Genomic DNA, 21,761 nt, shown 5'->3' on the forward strand with positions numbered 1-21,761 from the left:
TATGACCTCTAAGATCTTTAAATCTTTCACAGGACCATGATACTTTCCATGAAGAAATTTAACACAAGAGGACAAGGTACCAATTTGACCCTACATGATCAAACAAGCAAGAGCAAAAGGGTTTCCTATCCAAAGTGTCTTTTACTAGATTGAAAAAAGAAGAAGCCAATACTGAACTATCAGAAACACACCTACTACTCTAGCTAGCTAGTAGCTGCCACTGAAAGAGCTTGATGAAGTGGTGTGCTAACTTAAATTGATTGAATTATAAGAAGAAGTTGCATAACCAGCTCCAGAGTAGTCTATACCTTGTTCATACTCCATAGGTGGAAGCTCATTGAGGTCAATGTCGAGGCCTTTGCGCCCGGTCTGGCTTGATTGAGCTTGATCATTTTGACCGTTCCAGTGAGACCTCATGTGACCCCCCAATGCTTGACCTGTTAGAAAAGTCCTGTTGCAGATTCTGCATTGGTGACTTTCAGCTTGATCATGGTCAATTTGAGTGGCTGTGTTTGTGAGATTAGCATTTGCATTATTAGTATCTTCAGAACCAGATTGATGATGATGATCGTGTTCCGCAGAGTACTGGATGTTGTTGCTGTTGTTGTTGTTCTTGAGCTTGTTGTGGCTTGACATGTGTCCTCCCAATGCTTGGTGGCTTTGGAATGACTTGTTGCAAAGACTGCAAGTATAAACCTTGTGGTGATGGCTTTGATGTTGATGATCTACAACCACTGCTCCATCCAAGTCTTCCAATTTCATCTTCCTCCTCTTCTTCCTCTTCATCATGTTTGCAAGCACAATGCTCTCCGAGTTTTCGCTATCCGATAGCTCCTCTTCACTGTCATATTTCAAATCCAATCCCAGCTCCAATTGATTCCTAGGCTTCTCTAGATCCCCATCCTCCTCAATTTCAAGCTTCTTCCTCTTCTTGGCTACACCCAGATAGTCAATTACCCTTATGTCCTTGACATCATGATCCTGGTTGTTCTTGGTCATGAAATTGCTGTTAGTGGCCTCCTCAGCTCCTTTTGGATTGGCTTGAGCTAACATCATCAGATCATGGACTGCTTCACTCATATCCAACTCCTCATCCTCATCATCAGCACAATCATCATCGTCACTCTCCGAGTCGGTTTCAGAATCAAGACTGCTAGTACCTTTCCTACCTCTTTTCGCAGTTTTAGACCAGCTAGGCACAACCTTAACCAGATCACGTACCGCTTTCGGATTAGGCCCGAACCACACTCGAGCTGTCCCAGCAGAATCAATCTGCTGATCCTCAGCTAAATTGGGTTTTTGAGGCAAAGCATCAGATAAAGTTGAGGTGGAGCTGTTCTTGGAAAACTGAGTAGGAGGCTCAATCCCCCTATAAGGCCTATCCGGGTGTGACCTCATGTGTCCATAGAGTGATTTCTTCGACGGAAAAATCTTACCACACTCTATGCAAACATGTTCACCACCTGAATCAGTAGCACTAGTACTGAATAATTCAGTGGCACTATTCGGCTTCGGAGATTTCGAAGAGCTCTTGATCAGTCCCTTGCTCTCTTGGACATGCATTCTCATGTGACCTCCCAAAGCTTTCCCGGACTCAAACCCTTTCTGGCAGATATGACATATTTTAGTGAATCTAGGAGCTAGGGTTTCAGGTTTTCGATTACCTTGTTCCGAAAAGGGTTCAGCCTTTGCCATCTTGAGCTTGATCAGAAGTCCTCCACCATTGTTGTTGTTGCTCTCAGTGATGTCAGGGTTAGTGATCTCTTGGTGCTCCATATCCATGTGAGGTTTAAAAGGGGAGAAAAGAAGGAAAACCAGCTCAGAGAAAACACACAAGATCCAACTCTGTGTTTTTTGTGTGGAGTGGGATTTGTGAAACCGGTGGGCTGGAGTAAAAGAAGGAATACAACCCTAATTAAGGAGATAGAGATAATATAAGGTAGCTTGGCTAGGAAGCAAATCCACTTAATATGATCTTTCGGAAAATTTTCTTCCTAAAAATCCTCTTTTCTCTCCTAAAATCATTATGTACGCATAAGGCAATGAAAGCTCAGAGATTATATACATGTACATCTAGCTCAGCACCATGGATCAGCTCAAAAGCTTCAAAGATACAGCTAAGGAGAAAACCAGAAGAGAATCAAAGACAAAAGAAACGCAGAGAGAGATAGATAGAGAAACAAAGGGAGGAAGATAAAGACTGCTGAGAATAAGGAGAAAGATAATAGAAGATGGAGGCTTTCCAAATTCTGCAGTTGAGTTTTATATAACTGCTCTTTCTTTTTGTGCTAGAGAGTTTCTAGCTTCGTGGGAAATTGACTGTCACTGTCCTCCTTTTCAGAATCTCCAACACTCATTAATAAATTACCATATAACAAAACCTCCACTCTCTATTTTTATTTTCTCCAAAATTTAATTTGAGTTGAAAATATTAACCATAACCTCAACTTTAACCAACCAGCTAAAGGAGTTGGTAATTTTTAGTGTGAAGTTGAAGTTGAGGTTGAGGTAAACTTGGCCACTCCGAGAGTCCCACTATGAGACTATTTAGGACTACAGTTCACAGATCACACCAAAACCCTATAACCTCTCTTTTCCTTTGGATCTACTTCAAGTAATTGAACCCGAAAATTTCTCAATCTTAAGTTCTCAAATCTTATAATGTAATGTTTGGACCAATCCCAAAAATTCTCATTTTAGTTTTTACTATTATTTGTAAGTAGTAAATGTTGCTACTTTTTCTCTCATAAAATCTGTTTGGGATTCTCTCATAAGAGGAGGAAACCATGCCATATGAAACTCTTGGGGTTTCAAAGTGCGTGCCTATCTCTTAATGATTTTCTGGTAGAATAAAATCTCTTCAATTCTCTTGAAGACTCTTAATTACGAGTTCATTATCAATATTTAATTTATAATTTTTTTGTATGAAAATAATCACTCAAATGTGCACGCGGTATTTTTTTTATATATATTTTTTTATCATTTAAACAACTTAGATACTATAACGAATATAACGAGTCAACGAGTTTGTTGTGATTCGAACTCACGACTTCTCACTTACAAATGGAGAGTTACACCACTAAACCAAATTGTACCGGGTCTCTTCACAAAAATTTGACAAACTCGTTAATACGTTATATGAAAATAAAACTTTTCTTTAAAAGCGTTCCTTCAATAATAAGAGAGTCTCTTCTATTCTCTATATGTTAATTTTAACCGTTATACTATTAATTAGAATGCATCAACGATTATTAGTCATTCACGGGTCCAACGACAATAAATCACGTAGGTAATATTCAAAGCTAAAATTAAGTGACAATATTCTACTTCATCATGACCATTGCCGTAAAATCCACATTTTGCAGAGATTTTTGCACGGTGGACTTGTATTTCCAATTCACATATTGACTTTTTTTCAGCCCGAGTTTCGTTGATTGACTTTGACAACAATTTTATCACCTTGGCCACACAAATCCAGAGAAGAAAATTTCTTCATCCCAATCTTCACAAGTCAATCTTCACACACTATTAAACTCTCATAATCATATAATCAAGACAACTTCAGGAAATGCAATTTGGCTTCGGTACAATAACAAACTTTGATTCTGTGTACTACAACTAGCTACCAGCCGATTACTACAATAAAGTTACCTGAAATCCCAAATGATAGACAAATTCAACTGTTATGTCGCAAAGCTACGATTTTCACCCCTTCCACAATTTTTGCAAAGGGGCACAATGGGACTGGGGTGGATAGCCTTTGCAAAGAGAACTGAACTTGAAACCACGGGAACAACACCACCTAATGCTACAACAACAAGAACATACAAAAGGAAACATGTGTCTACCTAAAATAAAGCCTATTACTGCTGTGCTCTATATTCCATCATTTCGGTCTTGTATCGCTCCTTGTCCTGCAACCCCTTTTCCTGATAAACCTGCATAGCAGCAATGGAGGTGGAGGGTTATTTTGATAAAGAAGTATCCAGAAATGGTTAAATGAGTCTTCATATGTTATATGAACAGAACACATGGTTAGCCTTGAATTAAACAAACTAAACAACCGAAGGTTGGTTTGAGCTGATAAACAACTTAGTTTCTGTTAAATGGAAACCGTATACTATAGTTGTTATGAGCAAATGTACCCCTACATTATGATAATGTAGGGGTTGAGAACCAACCAAAGCACTCGGAAGGGTTGAGAACCAACCAAAGTAAACAACTTATACCTAAACCATGGTATGTCCCAAAATCAACTGGATTCCACATATAAGAAAACAACCATTGTAAGTCTAAAATTCAGCAATGTGAAACCTCTCTTTAAACTTTCATATAATGTCACAAAATCATCCAAATCCCAGATATCAGAAGATCAGCTTAAAAGATGCTAACAATGAAAGGAGCAGCAATGGGAAAAAAGATGTATCACCAACTCACTATACCTGTTTCTCATCCTCTGTAAGGTTGTTCCATAGATACCCAATTTGCTTGCTGATGGCTCTCTCTTGGCCATAGTACAAAGGCTTTAAGCTAGCATAGTGCTCAGCAAAGAAGAAATTATAGCCACTCCTGTTGGACTTGGGCCGAGAGGGATCACGTGTTGCCAACCTGGATCTCTTTCGGTGCCGTTGAGTAGGCATCTCAGAAAAATTCTGAGACACAGCCACAGGATGATGGTACAAGACACCAGTCAGAACTTCAGAACCCAAGTGGACAGTAATGACATATCCCTCTTCACATTTTCTGTCAATGGTTCCCGTAATGGAACCGCCTGGTTGCATTACTATCTGGGTGGCTGTGCCGAGATAGAAAAAAACAGATTCTTATGGTAAATGTTCATGACTAGTTGCTCAGAAATATTAGAAGCTACAAGTAAGATTAAAGGAATTTACGAATAATAATGAAGAACTAGACAGATTAAACTTGAATATTTTAAAGCAGGCCATTCATTATTTAACTAGACAGACTGCCCAACGAAGCTTCCATTGTTGGTTATCATTCTTAGCAACTACCCCTCTCTACCCCTCTGTATTTAAGAAGAGATGTCAGATGAACTTGAAAACTAATATCAATTTCTTTACTCAACAATGCCAACTTCACAAAGTTACAGAAACAATAATATACATCCTTGAGTCTGAGCACTTAAAATTGCAGGAATTTGAAATTTCAGAGTTTGAAGTAGATAACGGAAACTTCCACAACTATTACGAGTTCAAAATGAACACGCTATTACAATTAATACATTGGGAAAGAGGTTGGTTGGATGCACTTACCCTGACCTTGAAACCGGATGGTACTTAGCTTCCGTGCTGACCCATTGTCAAGGTTCTTGCCTTCCGGATCTGAAATAAAATAACAAAACCATATAATCAGTTTAATCAACAAAAAAGACCACACTAAATCAACAAGGAGCCATGTCTTCATTACCATGCACTGGGATTCTAAGAACTTCTTTACGGAAATAATAGACCTGCTCAAAGTCATAGAGCAAAGACAAGTAGTACTTCCGTAAGACAAATGATGCGCTGGTGATAGTTGATGGGAAATTGAAGGCCACAATCACTTCTTTCCATTGGCGATCTCTAATCACCTGCAATAAGTTTAATAGAATTTAAGGGCATTAAAATACAAAAAAAAGCTGTGGGGTGTCTCAAAGACAGAACTGAAAAAGGAATATATATATATATATATATATATATATAATTATATATATGAACATTAAATTAGATAGAGCATAGGTAAAGTTGGACCCTTTCAGAAGCCTGAATTACTCGTCTTAATTGGGACTTCTCATATACTAATAGGTATGAATTGGTTAGGCATTCAGTCAATTGTGACCACATCCTCCACTCATCATAGCTTGAATTTCTTAAAAACACAGTGAGTATAAATTTTTTTTAAACACAGTGAGGCTGTTAACCACTTTTATGACTTTCAATTTTTAGTATTAGCTTTAAGAACATTATATGAACAACCAGATAATGATAAATGAATGAACCTTTTCAATGCCACCACGAGATGTGACTTCTACGAAAAGGAGATGCAGATCCAGAGTTTTTCCTCCAACGGTAGGAATCCTACAAAAAAATAAGCCTTTAGCGTATAACAGAATGCCAGTAAAGTATATCCGGCACTCCCATGAGGCTATCCTAATTTCTTATGAATGCTTACCAAAACAGTCAGCAGGTTATAAAGGAATTACGGTAAAAGAAAAAAAAACAAGAGAGAAAGAAAGAATTATAGCACGATAATAAAGAGTTTATCATGTGCACCCAGATCCTATGAAAAAAAAAAAAAAAAAAAAAAAAACGAAAGAATCATGTGCACCCATTACACTCTATCCTTGAAACTAAAAACAGTTTCTCTGTGTTAACTGATATGTACACACAGACGACACAAAGCTTTTACAACTAGGTTCTTAAATCTAGTAGAGGGAGGGAAAGGGAGGAGGTAGAGGGATAAGCTAAAAGGTTTACTAACTAGGTCCTTGACTCTTAACCTATTAATTTATTAACTCATGAATGCCAGAACCCTTAGGGATATCTCATAAATGAGTCACTAAATCAAGCATCATCCCCTTTAAGATTTTCAGGCAGCTGCCTAGGGGCCACTCTCCTGGCAAACAACTGCAGTGTAGTTGAAAACCCAAAATATTTCAGATCCAAAATAGTTTATTAAAATCATTAATTGAATTATGAATGTACTTTTCTAATGAAAGAAAGCGTAAACAAAGTTGTAGTTCAACACTCATTAACTAAAATATGCAATGCAATTCATGCTCCTATTGAAAACACAGTTGCTGCTGTTATTGAAACCAGCACAATCAACCCAATATACAGATCTGAACTTTGCCAAAATACTCAAACTTGCAGTGCAATGCAGCTTGAAATTCACGTTCAGGGCTAATCAATTCAAAAGCTTTAGTTGATGTTAGTCTTCAATCCAACATCATCAACCCTAAATAAAGATCCTAACTTTGCTCACACATTCAAACCGGCAGTCAAATGCACTATACATTTTCAAAGGAGTAATCATTCACAGTCCAATTAATTCAACTGAAGGGCAAACAAAGCTGTGAAATTGAAGCAAAAAATATATATAAAAAAATTAATAATTACAAAACAAAAGATCAAACCAAATCAAACACACATAATAAAAATGACGAAACAAGACAACAACCAAAGCTGCAATAGCAAACCCAGAAACTCACATAAATTTGGTTCCTAGGGAAGCGTGAAACTCCTTGAGCTTGTGCCAGAAAAGGTCAGAGCTTTGAACAACATCCCCAAACTCGGCGGAGGGTGGAGGGTAGACCTTTGAAGTAGAGGTGAGGGATGAAGAAGAAGAAGAGCCATTAGTGAGCAGTTGGTGTTGTTGTGGAGATGGACTAATAGCGCAAGAAGCCTCCTTTCCTGTATTTGGTGTTGTTGGCACCTCAGACATGTTTAGTCAGAAAATCAAAAGAGGGTAAAGATAGGTTTTTGGGGTAGATTTATTTTCCCCTATTTCTATCCTACCATAACATACAAGGTTATATTGGGACTCTCCGATACCCTCTAATCCTCTATGCCTCTCTATATATAAAGCCAGTCCAAGTCGCAGGTATTACCCAAAAAAAAAAAAAGTCGCAGGTTTTATCGAAATGTAACGTACCGTGTAACGTACTTTATAATAAAAATAAAAAAACGGCTATAAGAGATTAGCAAACTTTTTAATAATTTTGTTGGTGGACCGGTTCATGGAAATTTTCTTTCTCATGTTTGGTGTGCACTAAAAATTGATAAATTTTTGTTTTTAAGATTGAAATATATGAAGGGAAACTGAATCATTATTCTTAAAATGATTCATTTTTCAGACTAATCGGTTTTTTCTCTCTGCTAACGTTTCTCCTAGATGAGAAATTGCCCAAACTTTGGGGTGGTGGCGGCGGCGATCTTCTTTACCTAGTCCATAGTTCCGGTGGTGAGACAAGGCTCTCGACGGTTTAATTTCTAGGATACGGGGTTAGCTGAGTTCCAGTTCAAGGAAGAAAAAAAAAAAAAATCAATGGTGAATGTTTACTAAATACTAACCCTAGAGGCAGTTGATGCTGATCATATATGTGAGTTTTTTCTTCCTCTATGGTACTTTCTGATGATGATGAATGATGATGAGTATACAATAGACCAGCTCATGCATATAACACCGCGCGAGGTGTAGCCGGCCACTTTGTTACTTTCATGATCTTATTATTATTGAGCTCCATTTCTTAATTAATAGAAAGTTTACACATTAGTTCGTCGATAGCTCTGCAGTAAATTGTACCATTTTGTTGTTTCGTAATGAAGCATCATTATGCTCGAGGGTGGCTGCGTTTCCTTGAAACCACAATGCAGAAGCATTTTGTTCATCACATGCCTTGTAGCCATTGCTTTGAGGGCGTACTGAGCTTTGACATGTCTTGATGACTCGATTCCTTATCCTTGTCTATCGGATTCCACATCGAAACCCTGCAGAGAAGTGAAAAGTGCTTGATCTAAGCTTGATTATACAAATTAACGCAGGCATTTCAACCTGCTGGTTCGACTTGTTTCAGCTTTCTGGTCCAGATTGCAACTAATTAATGTAGCATCAAATGACTACTCTTGCTAGAATGAGCTGCACTATGAATGACAGAATGAGGATTAATTAAGATGGCAATCTAGCTCCGCCCTTCAGCATTCTCAATCTACATATTCAAGTACGTAGGATGGTTTACTTGTTGTATCAAACTATGATAATCTGAGCGCAAAAATGCCATACAAGCCATCTTTGATTGGCCTCTCTACTCACACAACATGTCAAGTGATATATTATATTACACTACAAATTAATTTACAGATGAATATTCTCTAGGTGTTCTGACAACAGCTTAGAAGCATATATATTGAGGGAAGACATAACTATAAACTCCAAAAGAGTGAAACTTCAAATGACTGAGCTATCTTAGATTCTTAGTTTTGTTGTGTGTTGTGTTTCTTTTGTTGTTTGTGTATATTGCCAGTACTGCAGAAGCAGAATACCAAAACCAACACATGCAGTAACCGAATAAGCTTTTCAAATTCCAAGAACATAGCATTCAAAGTTTCAAACAAACTCCATACAATGAGCTAAATTTAATAAAAGTAAATAAGCAACACAACACAACACAACCCAGAAGCTCTCCAATTAATGATTCATTGATAGGCTATACAAATTACAAGCAAGAGAAAAGAACACAACAGGGTGGATCAAAATGAAATCACATCAGTCAAAGAACTTGGGATCATAGCCGTTGCTGGAGGTTGCCAAGATGTAGTAAGCCACTATGTGACCAATTGAGCCCCATGCCAGAACATCCACAATGTTGAACCCAACTGGGTCATTTGACTTAAGGAGGCTCACATACTCCTTAGCCCTGGTGTCACCAGCCTCAAAATGAGTCACTCCATTCTGCTCAGGCAAGCCTTGTTTGGCAACATTCTCCCTCTGGAAGTTGAAGAACACAAACCTACCCAAGAAAAGGGAGAGCCCTGTGCTAAGGCTTATGACCAAAGGTGTGCTCAGCTCAGCTCTCACAACACCACTTGATCTCTTGGTGGTTGGTGCAGTGATGCTCAACTTGGTGCTTGGGGCTGCAGACCTGGTGAGCGGTCTGAGGCCTTGGAAGGATATTTGGGTTGGTGAGAGTTGTGGCCTGGTGATGGAGGGTGAGAGGAACAAGGTGGAGGAGGAAGAAGCTGCCATTGTTGAAGTGTGGTTGATGCAAGTTTGGGGTTTAGGAGATAATTGATGATGATAAAAGTAGGAGTAGGATTGGGAAGAGATGAGATTTGTATAATAGTTCAAACAGCCATATCTTCACCATTGTGATTGGAGAGGAGGTAGAGCAAAGGATTGTGAGGATGTGAACCAGTGAAGAAAGATTTTGGGGATGAGTTGGCATTGTCTCATTGGTGGCCTCTGGATCAGAGATTTTTGGCTGAATCTCTTTAGTGTCAACCAAGTAAATTTAGCTGATGAATATAAACACAAACAATTGCTTGTCCATAGTGAGATGACTAAAACTTTGACCATTGGAAAAGGAGCTCATACCTGAAATATCATGGCAAACACACTTCTGTTCCTCTTTACCACATACAAAGAAAGCCAAGGTAAGATGAATGTTTTGGATTCTCAGGCACAACCATGCACAAAATGCTTCATGCGCAAAATGCTTCTTATTGAAGGCTGAAATGCTTCTTATTGAACGCTTCAGCCTTCATGGATTCAAAAGAAACGCTTCATGGAACTAAAAAAAAATGAATAGTAGGCAACAAGTTGAATGTTAAGCAACAGAGGACATTTCGATTTCAAAATTACATCGAACACAAAACACATCGTTTAGAATCCAAGAAACCATGTAGATGACTTATAGGTTCTCAGTTCTCACATAACAGGTCTCATATATGGATAAATTTCTAAAGGTAAACAGACAACAACACTTGCACCCTAAAGACCCTGGTCTTCCCTATTTGTTTGGAACATTCTGGCCATAGCCTTCTGTACATTTCCCCCTTGTACACACTTTATGGATAATTGGAACAACAAACAACACTAAGTTACACGGTGATACTAATGTACACCTACACCTCTTCTTCAACTGCGTCAATTATGCTACTAGGCTTTGCAGTTACAATGAAGAATCAGCAACACCAAAACACTTATTCGCAGGTTGCTCATTCAACTCAAATAAGAGAATCTAAATAAGAGTAATCCCGGCGTCGTCCATACTCGAGAAGACTACCATACGTACGATCCCACACTCCAATGAAAAGCGACTCCGTGTCTGGACTGAATGATATACCAGATATCTCACCAAAGAAGTCAATTTCCTGCTCCTTCTCATACCCACTTTTCACATCATAGACATGCACAAAGTCTGCTGGCTCTGCCATCATCATATACCGTCCATCAGAAGTATAACGAATGGACCGAATAGCTCCAAGATTTCCCTTTAGAACAGCAACTGACTTGGATAGGTTTCGAACATCCCAAACCCGACAAGTTTTGTCCTGGTTCCCAGTAGCAAAGGTAACACCATCAGGATGCCAGGCTGATGCAAACGAGAAATCCAAGTGCCCAGATAAAGCCCTCACAGTCTGCAACAATATCATCCAGATCAGTACACCTTCAAGTCCAGCATCCAAGTGGATAAAAATCAATGCATGATCAGTTAACAGAATGAGAAGTAATTACCTTTCCAGTCTGAGAATCCACCAACATCCCATCTGGATTGTCACCAACAATCACAAGAAGTTTGCCATTGGGACTCAAAGAAGTATGCTACAGAAGAAGGCAAAAAAGTTCAAGGAACTTAGTACACTCAGTGTAGGGAGCATTAGTGAACAACACTTAAGTAAAGTTCGGAGTAACTAGAACTTACTGACTACCACACTTACATGGCCAAACATAAAACTCCATAATTAATAAACTTTATGAAAAGAAAAATATACAGAAAAACCAACTTAAATGCGAGCAAAAATAAATAATAATAATTTAACATCCAAAAATGTTAAGCAACAGTAAAAGAATGCGGGGAGCTCACATTAACTGGCCAAGGAAAACGGAAATGCTTAGAAAGCTGAAATTTCTCCATGTCGAAGTCCCTGACTCCACAATCATTATTGGATGCTGTAAAGTGAACTGCACCGCTGAAATTCAGATATACAATATCAGTTAAGCTCATGTTCAGAAATACTATTAACCCAATCAAATCTAGGAAGAGAGCAAGCACCTGGGACTGTCATAAATGTCAACAGCATTCGTAATGGCATTTTCATCGTATGTTGTCCTTGAACAAAAGCTAACTCCAGGCCGATCAAGATGCTGCATGCCAATAAAAGATTTTATATACTCATCTGAGCGCAATGCATGACCAAAAGAGTATACCAGAAGTATGCAACTACTGAATAAGCATTCATCCATTCTTAGTTATATTGCTTTTCTAATGCAATGAATATATTTTAGAAGTAATTATATAACTATTCTATAGTTATATATAAGTTATTAGTAACTAACCTTACAAATAAGTTCTCCCTGGAATCCTCCAGCAACTAGCAATTTGTCTTTTACTGCAAGAGTACTCACTTGAGTCTGTGTAAATCCCTCCAAGAGACTCCCGGGATGTTTCTACATGGTGATCATAAAAGGATCAATTACCAGTGAAATGAAACATTGGCAAGTAAAAAACAGCCATCTCAAGAACACTCACCTCTGATGGTGCCACATGTCCTGAAACATTTAGAACCTCAGATTTGCTGCAACTTATCGAAGACCAATGAATGACAGAAAAATGTGACATAAGGTAGACATCATGCTTTGAAGTAGCCCAGACCAAGTTACGCAACTGCATGGAGAAGTCAATAAAAGAACATTCAGTCAAACAAACCACATCAGTAGGCACTAGAGTACCAGAATGCAAGCATACTTGTACTCAGCACACCTGAAAATGAAGAATAGTTGATTTCACTGATCTTGCGTTACGTCTAAACTCATAATATGTAGATCCCTTCTTAGTAATGTCGCAATCCTGTTACCAAAGAGAAGAAAATCATGATCAAATCACTCATCCAAGCCAAAGTTGATACTTCCACATAACCAAAGAACTTGATAGATAAATAATAATCAATAGAAAAGTGGTAAATGGTATTTACCTTCCCAGACCCTTCTCCGGAATTAGGAATGTTTTCATAATTCTTGTATTGTTCTAACCTAGTTTGCCGGTATTTCTCTCTAGTAATGCTAAGTCTATCCCAAGGGATGCCTTGGATGTCTTTTCCTCTTCTTGCTTGAGCAGCAGTTGTATCAGCTACTTTACTATTCTGCACAAGATCAACAGAAATATTTCTAATTAGATGACATGTAACCACAAAAAAAACAATAGACATTCACCGCTCACACTAAAATTGAATATGAACATACAAAAGTTCTAGTAAGATATATACAGCCAACTATCTTAAAAGTGTCATTCTCTATACATATCATGTTGAACATAATAGTATATTACTAACCGCGTAGTCAAATTCATCGACATCAGACTCAGAGCCAGCCAGGTCTCTTCCACGAAATTCGTCATCCATATCATCATCTACATCCTCCATTTCATATTCGTCTTCCACGTAACCCGCGTAGTGGGACATATTCTTCCCAACAATCAACAACTAGCACCAAACAATATTCAAACAAGTTACTTGACAATCAGCACAGAAAGAAATCTTAAACATCAAACCAACTACAAACAGAAAGGTGTCAAAAGATTTACTGGCTAATAGCTAAACTTGATGACAGCATTACTCATGTTGTGAGTTTGCTAATCACTACCCGTAAGGTAATCAGAAACAAGTTAACCGCAATAAGTTCACCACAAAAATCATAATTATCTAAATGCAATTGACTGCAACACACAAGTCAAAAATGGCACAGGAGTGCGGAAATTCAATATACACCGACTATTCTACATTTTTGACTGCAACACACAAGTCAAAAATGGCACAGGAGTAAGGAAATTCAATATACATTGACTATTCTACAACATGAAGTTTCTGCAAGCTACAAAGACAAGACAGTGATAAAAACTTCTGCATAAATACACTCATCGAGCACTAAAACATGCATCTCATTCATGATCTACTTAGGGAACAAAACAACCACAATGACACCTCCAAGTTACTTCATCATTCCAAAGAATAAAACTCCGATGGAAGCAACTCGACAAGCGCCCCAGCATTTTCATTCATTTCCATTTCTCCCCTCACCACACATATAAACCTTCTGACCTAAGCAATCCTCTGCAATTTCTCACCAGCACATTAAACATGCAAACACAATTCACAGCTTCACCTGGTTACACCAACTCGTTTGCACACAAATTTTCAACCATTACAATCAGATAACCGAAACCCTAATCCCAAAAAAAAAAAAAAAAAAAAAAAACCTAAATCTCAATTCCACAATTGCACTCAGAAATCAAAACAACATTACCAAAAATTAGAAAGAAAAAAAAACGAGGGAAATCTCAAAAATTAGGCAAAACGACGACGTTTCACAACCTACCCTCGCCGCCGATCAAACTCACCGAGCAAATCAAAACCGACCAAAATTGAACCAAGCAAACCCCAAAATCCAAAATCAACCAAATCCACAATTCAATCATTACCGAATTTCCAAAATTGAAAAAGAGAAACAGCAGATAGAACGAAAGAATTCACCTTTTCAGCGGAATTGAACAAGCAGCCGTTCGGATCTGGAAATATCCGAAATTGAAGAAAACCTAATTGAGATCCAGAAAGAGAGAGAGAGAAAAGATAGAGATGGAAGATTTGGGGGAGATTGATTTATCTAATCAAAACCAGTGGATTGTTTTCGTGCGAATGAGAAAGGTGGAAGGGAACCATACGAAAAGGACGTCTGCCTTTATCGTTTCTCTAGCTGTATATATATATATATACAAGTTCATCTGTATTGGATTACGTATGTTTTGTATTCTTGTATTTTCTTACATTTTTCTTACAGTTGGTTAGATTTTCTATTTTGGGTCATCTGTAGATCAGCCTAGTTTCTTTCCTTAGCCCATTTTGGGTCAATGAGAACCCCAAAATTTTCCTATTTTCGTTGTCGGAAAAGGTTGGGTATACGTCTTGCGCGAGTAATAGATTTAAGAATTTTTTTTTATGAATGTCGTTTGAAGAGATTCGCGGTCTTCTTTTGCTTTTGAGTTATTTTAAGAATAAGTAGTCTAACAATTTGTTTCCACACGATCAGGGAGAGAAAAAAAAAAATATATATATATATAGAGTTCAACGCTTGTATATACACGTACGAGATATGTTACAATGTGTGTTATAATGAGAAAGGTGGAAGAGAACCTTAAGAAAATGATGCCCGTCTTTTTTCTTAATAGTTTCTCTGTGTATATATATGCAATACATCTGTATTAGATACGTATCTCTTGTATCTATCTACAGTTTTTGCATTTTTCTATTTTAGGTCTTATGTAGATCTGCCCGGTTTCTTTTTTTTTACCCGTTTTGAGTCAATGAGAACACCAAAATTTTATGTTTTCTTAGTCGGAAAAATTGTGAAACATGTTTTGTGAGAGTATTAGATTCAAGAATTTTCTTTATAAATGTCGGATGAAGAGATTTACGATCTTTTAACTTTTGACTTACTTGAAGAATAATAAGAAGTCCAACAATTTGTTTTCACATGACTACGGAAGAGAAAAAGAAAAATGTATATGATAGTGTTTAGCACTTATATATACACGTACGACATATATGTATACAATGTGTGCTAGAATCTTCCGCTCCTTGACATATAGCGAGAGTTTTCAATAGTTTAGGAGAGCTCATCGATTGATGGTTATGAATACATGAATGATTGACAATGCCATTCACCAGAAATGTAAAGGAACATAAATAATCAATACTTTATTGTTTGGTTTTGAAATCAGACCATTTTAGGTGTATTTATTCTGATGAGAGGGACATGTTGTCCTACATATCAACCACAGTTTGGTGACGAGTCGTATCCGATTAATTCAAGAAATCTAGCAACTTCCAACTTTTACAGATTTTAACTAATTTGTGCACCAAACGGAATACAAGCTAATAATTTCCTATGCGCGAGACTAGTGTGTACAATCCACTATCATAATCAAGATGAAGGAAGCTAGTCTCACATTCTCAGAGTCTCACTTGTCAATTCTATTTCGTTCCTCTTGATTCTCAAATTTGGATGATGATTCCCCTCTACATATTGTTCTCTTCTTTTAAGATTTGGGCCGGAAGTAATCTGGCAACCGGATTGGGATATATGTGAAGATCAATCCTTCAAAACAATCTGGCTTTTGCAACTAATGAGATATCAAATTCAGTAGTGTAAATGCATGGTCAACTTGGTCTCTGCTAGTAAAATGTGACATGCCAGTTCTCCACGATGAGGGTAAGCCTGTGTCGTTGGAGCTGCATCGGCCGCTAATTAAATAGGTAGAGCTACTACTTCATTGGGTTTCGAGTAATGCTAAATGAACAATTTTTTGGTAAACCACCTAAGAGCCCACCTTAAGTGGCAGCTGATGTGGCTATGCCATATCATCGGAGCATAATTTATATTTCTATATTCTTGATTATTTTCTACTTATTTGATTTTATAATTTTATCTTTTAATTTATATTGTTTTCTTTCTTATTTCTGCGCAAAGTCCATTAGAATTTGTTCGTCTTGCGAGCTCTTGGCATCAAGCTGAGGCTGTGCAACAATTCTCCATCTCATCCCTCCTCTCAACATTATCAGGCAGCTCTTGATAGAGAAAGCAAGGAGGTTAATTACACTGGTGATATCATCTTCCTAGCGGTCCTTTATATCTGCATCATTCGACACCTTATAGCTATCAGTTTTATTGATCTCATCATCATCCTCCTCCTTGAAGAAATCGGCTTCATCATCGTAGTTCTCCTCTATATCATTATTACCGTTGGAATCATACACGGCATCTCATCTTTAGAATTAATCCATAAGACCAGATAAATTATAGAGAAAGCAAGAGGCTATGATACCCAGATCTATCTATGTATTATATATAAACGTAGTAGAAGACTTGAAGTAGTGCTTCGTGAAGCATCCTTATATAAGCACATAGGGTTAGGTCATTGTGGAGTTTATAGCAAATCATGTATCTTTAATTGTTCACACACATTCTCAATCATATTCTCTTCGCAACGTTGACAATATTCGTTATGAAATCATAACATTTGGATTAGGGTTTAGGGGGAAGAGAATTTGATTCATAAAAATGGTTCCGATCATTCAAAAATAGCACGGGGGAGAAGAGAGAAAACTGAAAAGATCGATGTTTGTTCAATTGAAGAGGAGATGAGAGCTATGGTGAGACTTAGAGAGGACGGAGGAGGAGGAGGAGAAGAGAGAAGATGAAAAAAAACGACCGATGAAGAAAACCCTAAATAAAATAGGATTTAACAAAAAAAAAAAGTAAATTCAAGAAAGTTAAAAGAAAAAAAAAGAATTTAGGTAATTAAGGAGAATATAAACATTAAAACTAAAAATTATGATTTGATGATATGGTTATACCACACCAGCTGCCACTTAAGGTGGGTTCTTAGGTGGTTTACCAAAAGGTGATTCACCTAGCATTACTCTTAGGTTTTAAGGTGTTGACATATGAACTTCAGGGCCACTCAAAACAAGCTTCATCATGAAAATGGCTGAACCAACATCTTACTTGCTATCTTTGCTAGGAACTTACTTTGCATGAAGCTATGTAAATTATTAGAGATCAGAAAAATTAAAGTACCAAACCAATGCTCTTGAACTAAAATCTGAAAAGATGAAACCTTGGTGAACTTGTATATATGATGGTCTTGAGCTAAGAAATGGACACACCAGTTGCAAAAACTTGAAGAAGAATTTGATATGCTAGTATACTACTATGCACGTAAACCAATACAGAAGCCAAACAAGCTAGGCACATAATATCTGGCTAATACATACTCAAACTCCATTCTAGCAATAGAAAATGCTGCCTAACCAAATTGTTACCACTATTAATTTCAAGGCTGCGTGCACCCCTTTATTTTTCTTGATAAGAAACTGGAACTACCAACACTAGGCAAGTGATAAGTGTCCATGAATAACAGCTATTCTTGTTCAATATGAAGAGCATATAGAGGAAGAAGAAGAAAAGAAGAAAATTTGGGAAAGAAAAAGGGGAAGAAAGAAAGGAAGTTAAGTAGGGAGAAGAAAATTTGGGAATTCAAAGAAGATCGGGAGTTTGGCAGATTCTTTCTTGTTTCAGTTTTATTGTGGTCTTGATAGGTTTGAGGTGAGTGGCTATTCTCCTTGTAATTTATGTGGTTATAATTCTCCTTGTTTAGTCTACCTTGCTAAATTAAGATCGATGCTGGTGAGATTCAATTGTGAGGGATTCCTTTGTTTTACAACTACACTCTTTTGTGAGATTCAATACCTATTATTTGGAGCTAATTTGAGAGTTTTCTATCTTCATCTGAATTGGTGTTTTTGATTTCATATTTTTATTGTGTTTACTTTGATTGATAACAGGGCATTCTTAGTGTGAGATTTTGTATTTAATTTAGTCTCTTATTGGTTAGCGGATTAGTATTTATGTTTTGGTTTACTCTTATTGTTGCAACATTGTTGGCATATACAATCTGGGCACTTTTCTTGTCTCTCGGCTAAAAGGAAAGGAAGTTTGTCTCGACAGTTTATTACTTTGCAATTCAATTTGACGCAGAGGCATATTCATAGTTAGCTGACAGATTGTAGGAAAAAATGAAATTTGTAGATGAATGTTGTATTATAAAGTAATTATAAACCCAGCACCGATTACATGAATTTTGCCTTGTTCCCTATCTATTGAATTCAATTTCATCCTCTTTTTGGTGTTTCTTCTAGTTTCAGAAAAGAGAGAACCCAGACCGATCTATATGCGTTTATATGCTTCCAAAGCTCCACCTGTTGGCGCGAAAACTCTAAGGCTAGTTTTTTGTACCACAAGATTGCAATATGTAATAGAGAAAGGAAGAAAAAGAAAGCTTTGACTGCAAAACCTGTGCTACGGAAGAGAGTTCAATCATCAATGGCGAGAAGACATGAATCAGAAGACAACGATTTTGGCTAGAGAAGTGTGAGATGAGATCATTAAGAGAGAGAGGGAGATCGACTGAAGAGTCGGGTTCACGTTCCTAGCTATTTGACCCACTTTGGGTTTTAAGAGACTTCATCTAAGCCGTTGCTTTTCATTTAAACCAATGAATGGCTGATAGTGTTTCGTCCGCACTTTTATAAAAGCACATACATGAGCTTTGGAACCATCTTGTGTGTGTATAAGGGCGTTTAGAGGCGGACGTTCGCACATAGGTTAAAGTGTAGACGTCTCTCCGTTCTCCACCGGACCGCACTATCGTCCTCCACCCGAGCGAACACCAGAGGCATCCCCAATCATTTTCCCGTGCCAGCGAGATCGATTTGAAGGTCTTGGCAGCAACCTCCACCCAAAACTTGAGACAAGATCGATCTCGGCTGCAAACTGGTATTCGGCGGACTCGCCGGCAAGAGAAAGTGATTGGAGATGCCTCTGGTGTCCACTCGGGTGGAAGAGCACCGTCGTTGGCTCCGGACGGTGGAGAACAGAGGGATGTCCGCACTTTAAGGTATGTGCGGATGTGCGCTTCTAAACGGGGTTGTATATATGTGTTTGTATATACACACACACACACACAGCCTTTCAAAAACGGACGTCTACGAACCAGAAAAAGTGCGGATGTCTATCCTCACAGCCGCATCAAGCGTCAACGACGGTGCTGCTCTTGCTCGACGGAGACCACGAGCATATTGGACGGCTTTGGCACGAAGATGGAGGCCTAGATGATCGTGGTTAAAGATCTGGGTGGCCGGCGAGCCCTCCCTCACCATCAACGTCAAATGCAAACTCGAAGCAGACGAGTCCACAGGCAGATCGAGGCTTGAGGTCCGTCAGGCAATAGCAGCACAGTTGCCGGAGTCTAATTCAAGCTAGAGGACCGACGATGCCGGCGAAATCTGCACTTTAAGGTTTTGCGGACGTCTGTTTCTAATCGGGCCTATATATATATATATCATTCCTTTTTCCACACTAGAAGCTGAAATCCAATGAAATTCTATGTTCTCTTGATGTAGCAAGAGAATTCTCGTGAATTTTACCTTCGACATGCATGATGATCTAGCACCTATTATTCACTGAGAATTTCAAATGAAAGATAAACCCAAATAAAACAAGTTAAACATCAGTTATTCACATTTCACACAGTAGTGTTCACCTCACTGACCTGCAAGGATATCACTGGATAAAGAAGTCCCACAATTACATCCAGCAGTAATGAAATTGAGCTTACAAAACGAACAAAATCCGCAATATGATACAAATCGATCACATAAATATCAGGATCCCTTAAGCAGCACACTTTAGGCGTCCATACTCGAGAAGACTACCATACGTACGATCCCACACTCCAATGAAAAGCGACTCCGTGTCTGGACTGAATGATATACCAGATATCTCACCAAAGAAGTCGATTTCCTGCTCCTTCTCATACCCACTTTTCACATCATAGACATGCACAAAGTCTGCTGGCTCTGCCATCATCATATACCGTCCATCAGAAGTATAACGAATTGACCGAATAGCTCCAAGATTTCCCTTTAGAACAGCAACTGACTTGGATAGGTTTCGAACATCCCAAACCCGACAAGTTTTGTCCTGGTTCCCAGTAGCAAAGGTAACACCATCAGGATGCCAGGCTGATGCAAACGAGAAATCCAAGTGCCCAGATAAAGACGTCACAGTCTGCAACAATATCATTTAGATCAGTACACCTTCAAGTCCAGGATCCAAATGGATAAAAAAAATCAATGAATAATTAGTTTACAGAATGATAAGTAATTACCTTTCCAGTCTGAGAATCCACCAACATCCCATCCGGATTGTCACCAACAATCACAAGAAGTTTGCCATTGGGACTCAAAGAAGTATGCTACAGAAGAAGGCAAAAAAGTTCAAGGAGCTTAGTACACTCAGTGTAGGAAGCATTTAGTGAACGACAGTTTAGTAAAGTTGGGAGTAGCTAGCACTTAGTGACTAGGTCACCACACTTACAATGGCCAAACATAAAACTCCATAACTAACAAACTTTATGAAAAAAAAAAATAATACAGAAAAACTGACTTGAATGCGAGCAACAATAAATAATAATAATTTAACATCCAAAAATGTTAAGCAAACAGTAAAAGAATGCAGGGAGCTCACATTAACTGGCCAAGGAAAACGGAAATGCTTAGAAAGCTGAAATTTCTCCATGTCGAAGTCCCTGACTCCACAATCATTATTGGATGCTGTAAAGTGAACTGCACCATTGAAATTCAAAGATACAATATCAGTTAAGCTCATGTTCAGAAATACAAAAATCCAATCCAATCTAGGAAAAGAGCAAGCACCTGGGACTGTCATAAATCTCAACAGCATTCGTAATGGCATTATCGTCGTTTGTTGTCCTTGAACAATAGCTAACTCCAGGCCGATCAAGATGCTGCATGCCAGTAAAAGATTATATACTCATCTGGGCGCAATGCATGACCAAAAGAGTATAACAGAAGTATACAAGTAATACAACTACTGAATAAGCATTCATCCATTCTTAGTTATATTGCTTTCCTATTGTAATGTTTTTTTTTAGAAGTAATTATATAACATATCTAAAGATACATATAAGTTATTAGTAACTAACCTTACAAATAAGTTCTCCCTGGAATCCTCCAACAACTAGCAATTTGTCTTTTACTGCAAGACTACTAACTTGAGTCTGTGTAAATACACTCATCGAGCACTAAAACAACTAAAACATGCATCTCATTCATGATCTACTTAGGGAACAAAACAAACACAATGACACCTCCAAGCAAGTTACTTCATCATTCCAAAGAATCAAACTCCGATGGAAGCAACTTGACAAACACCCCAGCATTTTCATTCATTTCCATTTCTCCCCTCATCACACATATAAACCTTCTGACCTAAGCAATCCTCGCCAATTTCTCACCAGCACATTAAACATGCAAACACAATTCACAGCTTCACATGGTTACACCAACTCGTTTGCACACAAATTTTCAACCATTACAATCAGATAACCGAAACCCTAATCCAAAAAA

General features: G+C 38.0%; 5 protein-coding genes across 5 annotated transcripts in view; all 5 read right to left on the reverse strand.

The window, feature by feature from the left end:
• Nucleotides 1–246: 246 nt before the first annotated feature.
• LOC101314738 lies at nt 247–1,782 on the reverse strand. Its single transcript, XM_004296068.1, has one exon. The coding sequence runs from the start codon at nt 1,780–1,782 to the stop codon at nt 247–249; it is 1,536 nt and encodes a 511-aa protein (XP_004296116.1).
• Nucleotides 1,783–3,566: 1,784 nt separating this feature from the next.
• Nucleotides 3,567–7,551, reverse strand: LOC101315415 (high mobility group B protein 10-like). The gene is made up of 6 exons (XM_004294825.1): nt 7,211–7,551; nt 5,999–6,077; nt 5,428–5,590; nt 5,274–5,342; nt 4,443–4,795; nt 3,567–3,938 (listed from the first exon to the last, which is right to left on the reverse strand). Exons 1-6 carry the CDS (start codon nt 7,441–7,443, stop codon nt 3,864–3,866), a joined length of 972 nt encoding a protein of 323 aa, XP_004294873.1. The 5' UTR covers nt 7,444–7,551; the 3' UTR covers nt 3,567–3,863.
• A 1,529-nt stretch (nt 7,552–9,080) lies between these two features.
• On the reverse strand, nt 9,081–9,872 carry LOC101290935 (photosystem I reaction center subunit V, chloroplastic-like). The gene has a single exon (XM_004294826.1). It carries the CDS (start codon nt 9,742–9,744, stop codon nt 9,265–9,267), a length of 480 nt encoding a protein of 159 aa, XP_004294874.1. The 5' UTR covers nt 9,745–9,872; the 3' UTR covers nt 9,081–9,264.
• A 446-nt stretch (nt 9,873–10,318) lies between these two features.
• Nucleotides 10,319–14,469, reverse strand: LOC101291218 (uncharacterized WD repeat-containing protein C2A9.03-like). Its single transcript, XM_004294827.1, has 10 exons — nt 14,247–14,469; nt 13,050–13,199; nt 12,693–12,860; nt 12,482–12,568; nt 12,251–12,385; nt 12,058–12,168; nt 11,774–11,865; nt 11,585–11,690; nt 11,236–11,322; nt 10,319–11,138 (listed from the first exon to the last, which is right to left on the reverse strand). The coding sequence occupies exons 2-10, from the start codon at nt 13,176–13,178 to the stop codon at nt 10,725–10,727; spliced, it is 1,329 nt and encodes a 442-aa protein (XP_004294875.1). The 5' UTR covers nt 13,179–13,199; nt 14,247–14,469; the 3' UTR covers nt 10,319–10,724.
• A 5,535-nt stretch (nt 14,470–20,004) lies between these two features.
• Nucleotides 20,005–21,761, reverse strand: part of LOC101315036 (uncharacterized WD repeat-containing protein C2A9.03-like) — a 2,322-nt gene continuing 565 nt past the window's right edge. The window contains exons 2-5 of the mRNA XM_004296069.1: nt 21,048–21,139; nt 20,860–20,957; nt 20,501–20,587; nt 20,005–20,400 (exon numbers count right to left, since the gene is read on the reverse strand). Of these exons, the coding sequence (XP_004296117.1) occupies nt 20,005–20,400; nt 20,501–20,587; nt 20,860–20,957; nt 21,048–21,087 (621 nt within the window). The 5' untranslated portion in view covers nt 21,088–21,139. The remainder of the gene's footprint in view (nt 20,401–20,500; nt 20,588–20,859; nt 20,958–21,047; nt 21,140–21,761) is intronic.

This window comes from Fragaria vesca, linkage group LG3 (assembly GCF_000184155.1).
Source record: "Fragaria vesca subsp. vesca linkage group LG3, FraVesHawaii_1.0, whole genome shotgun sequence".
Classification (NCBI taxonomy): Eukaryota; Viridiplantae; Streptophyta; class Magnoliopsida; order Rosales; family Rosaceae; genus Fragaria; species Fragaria vesca.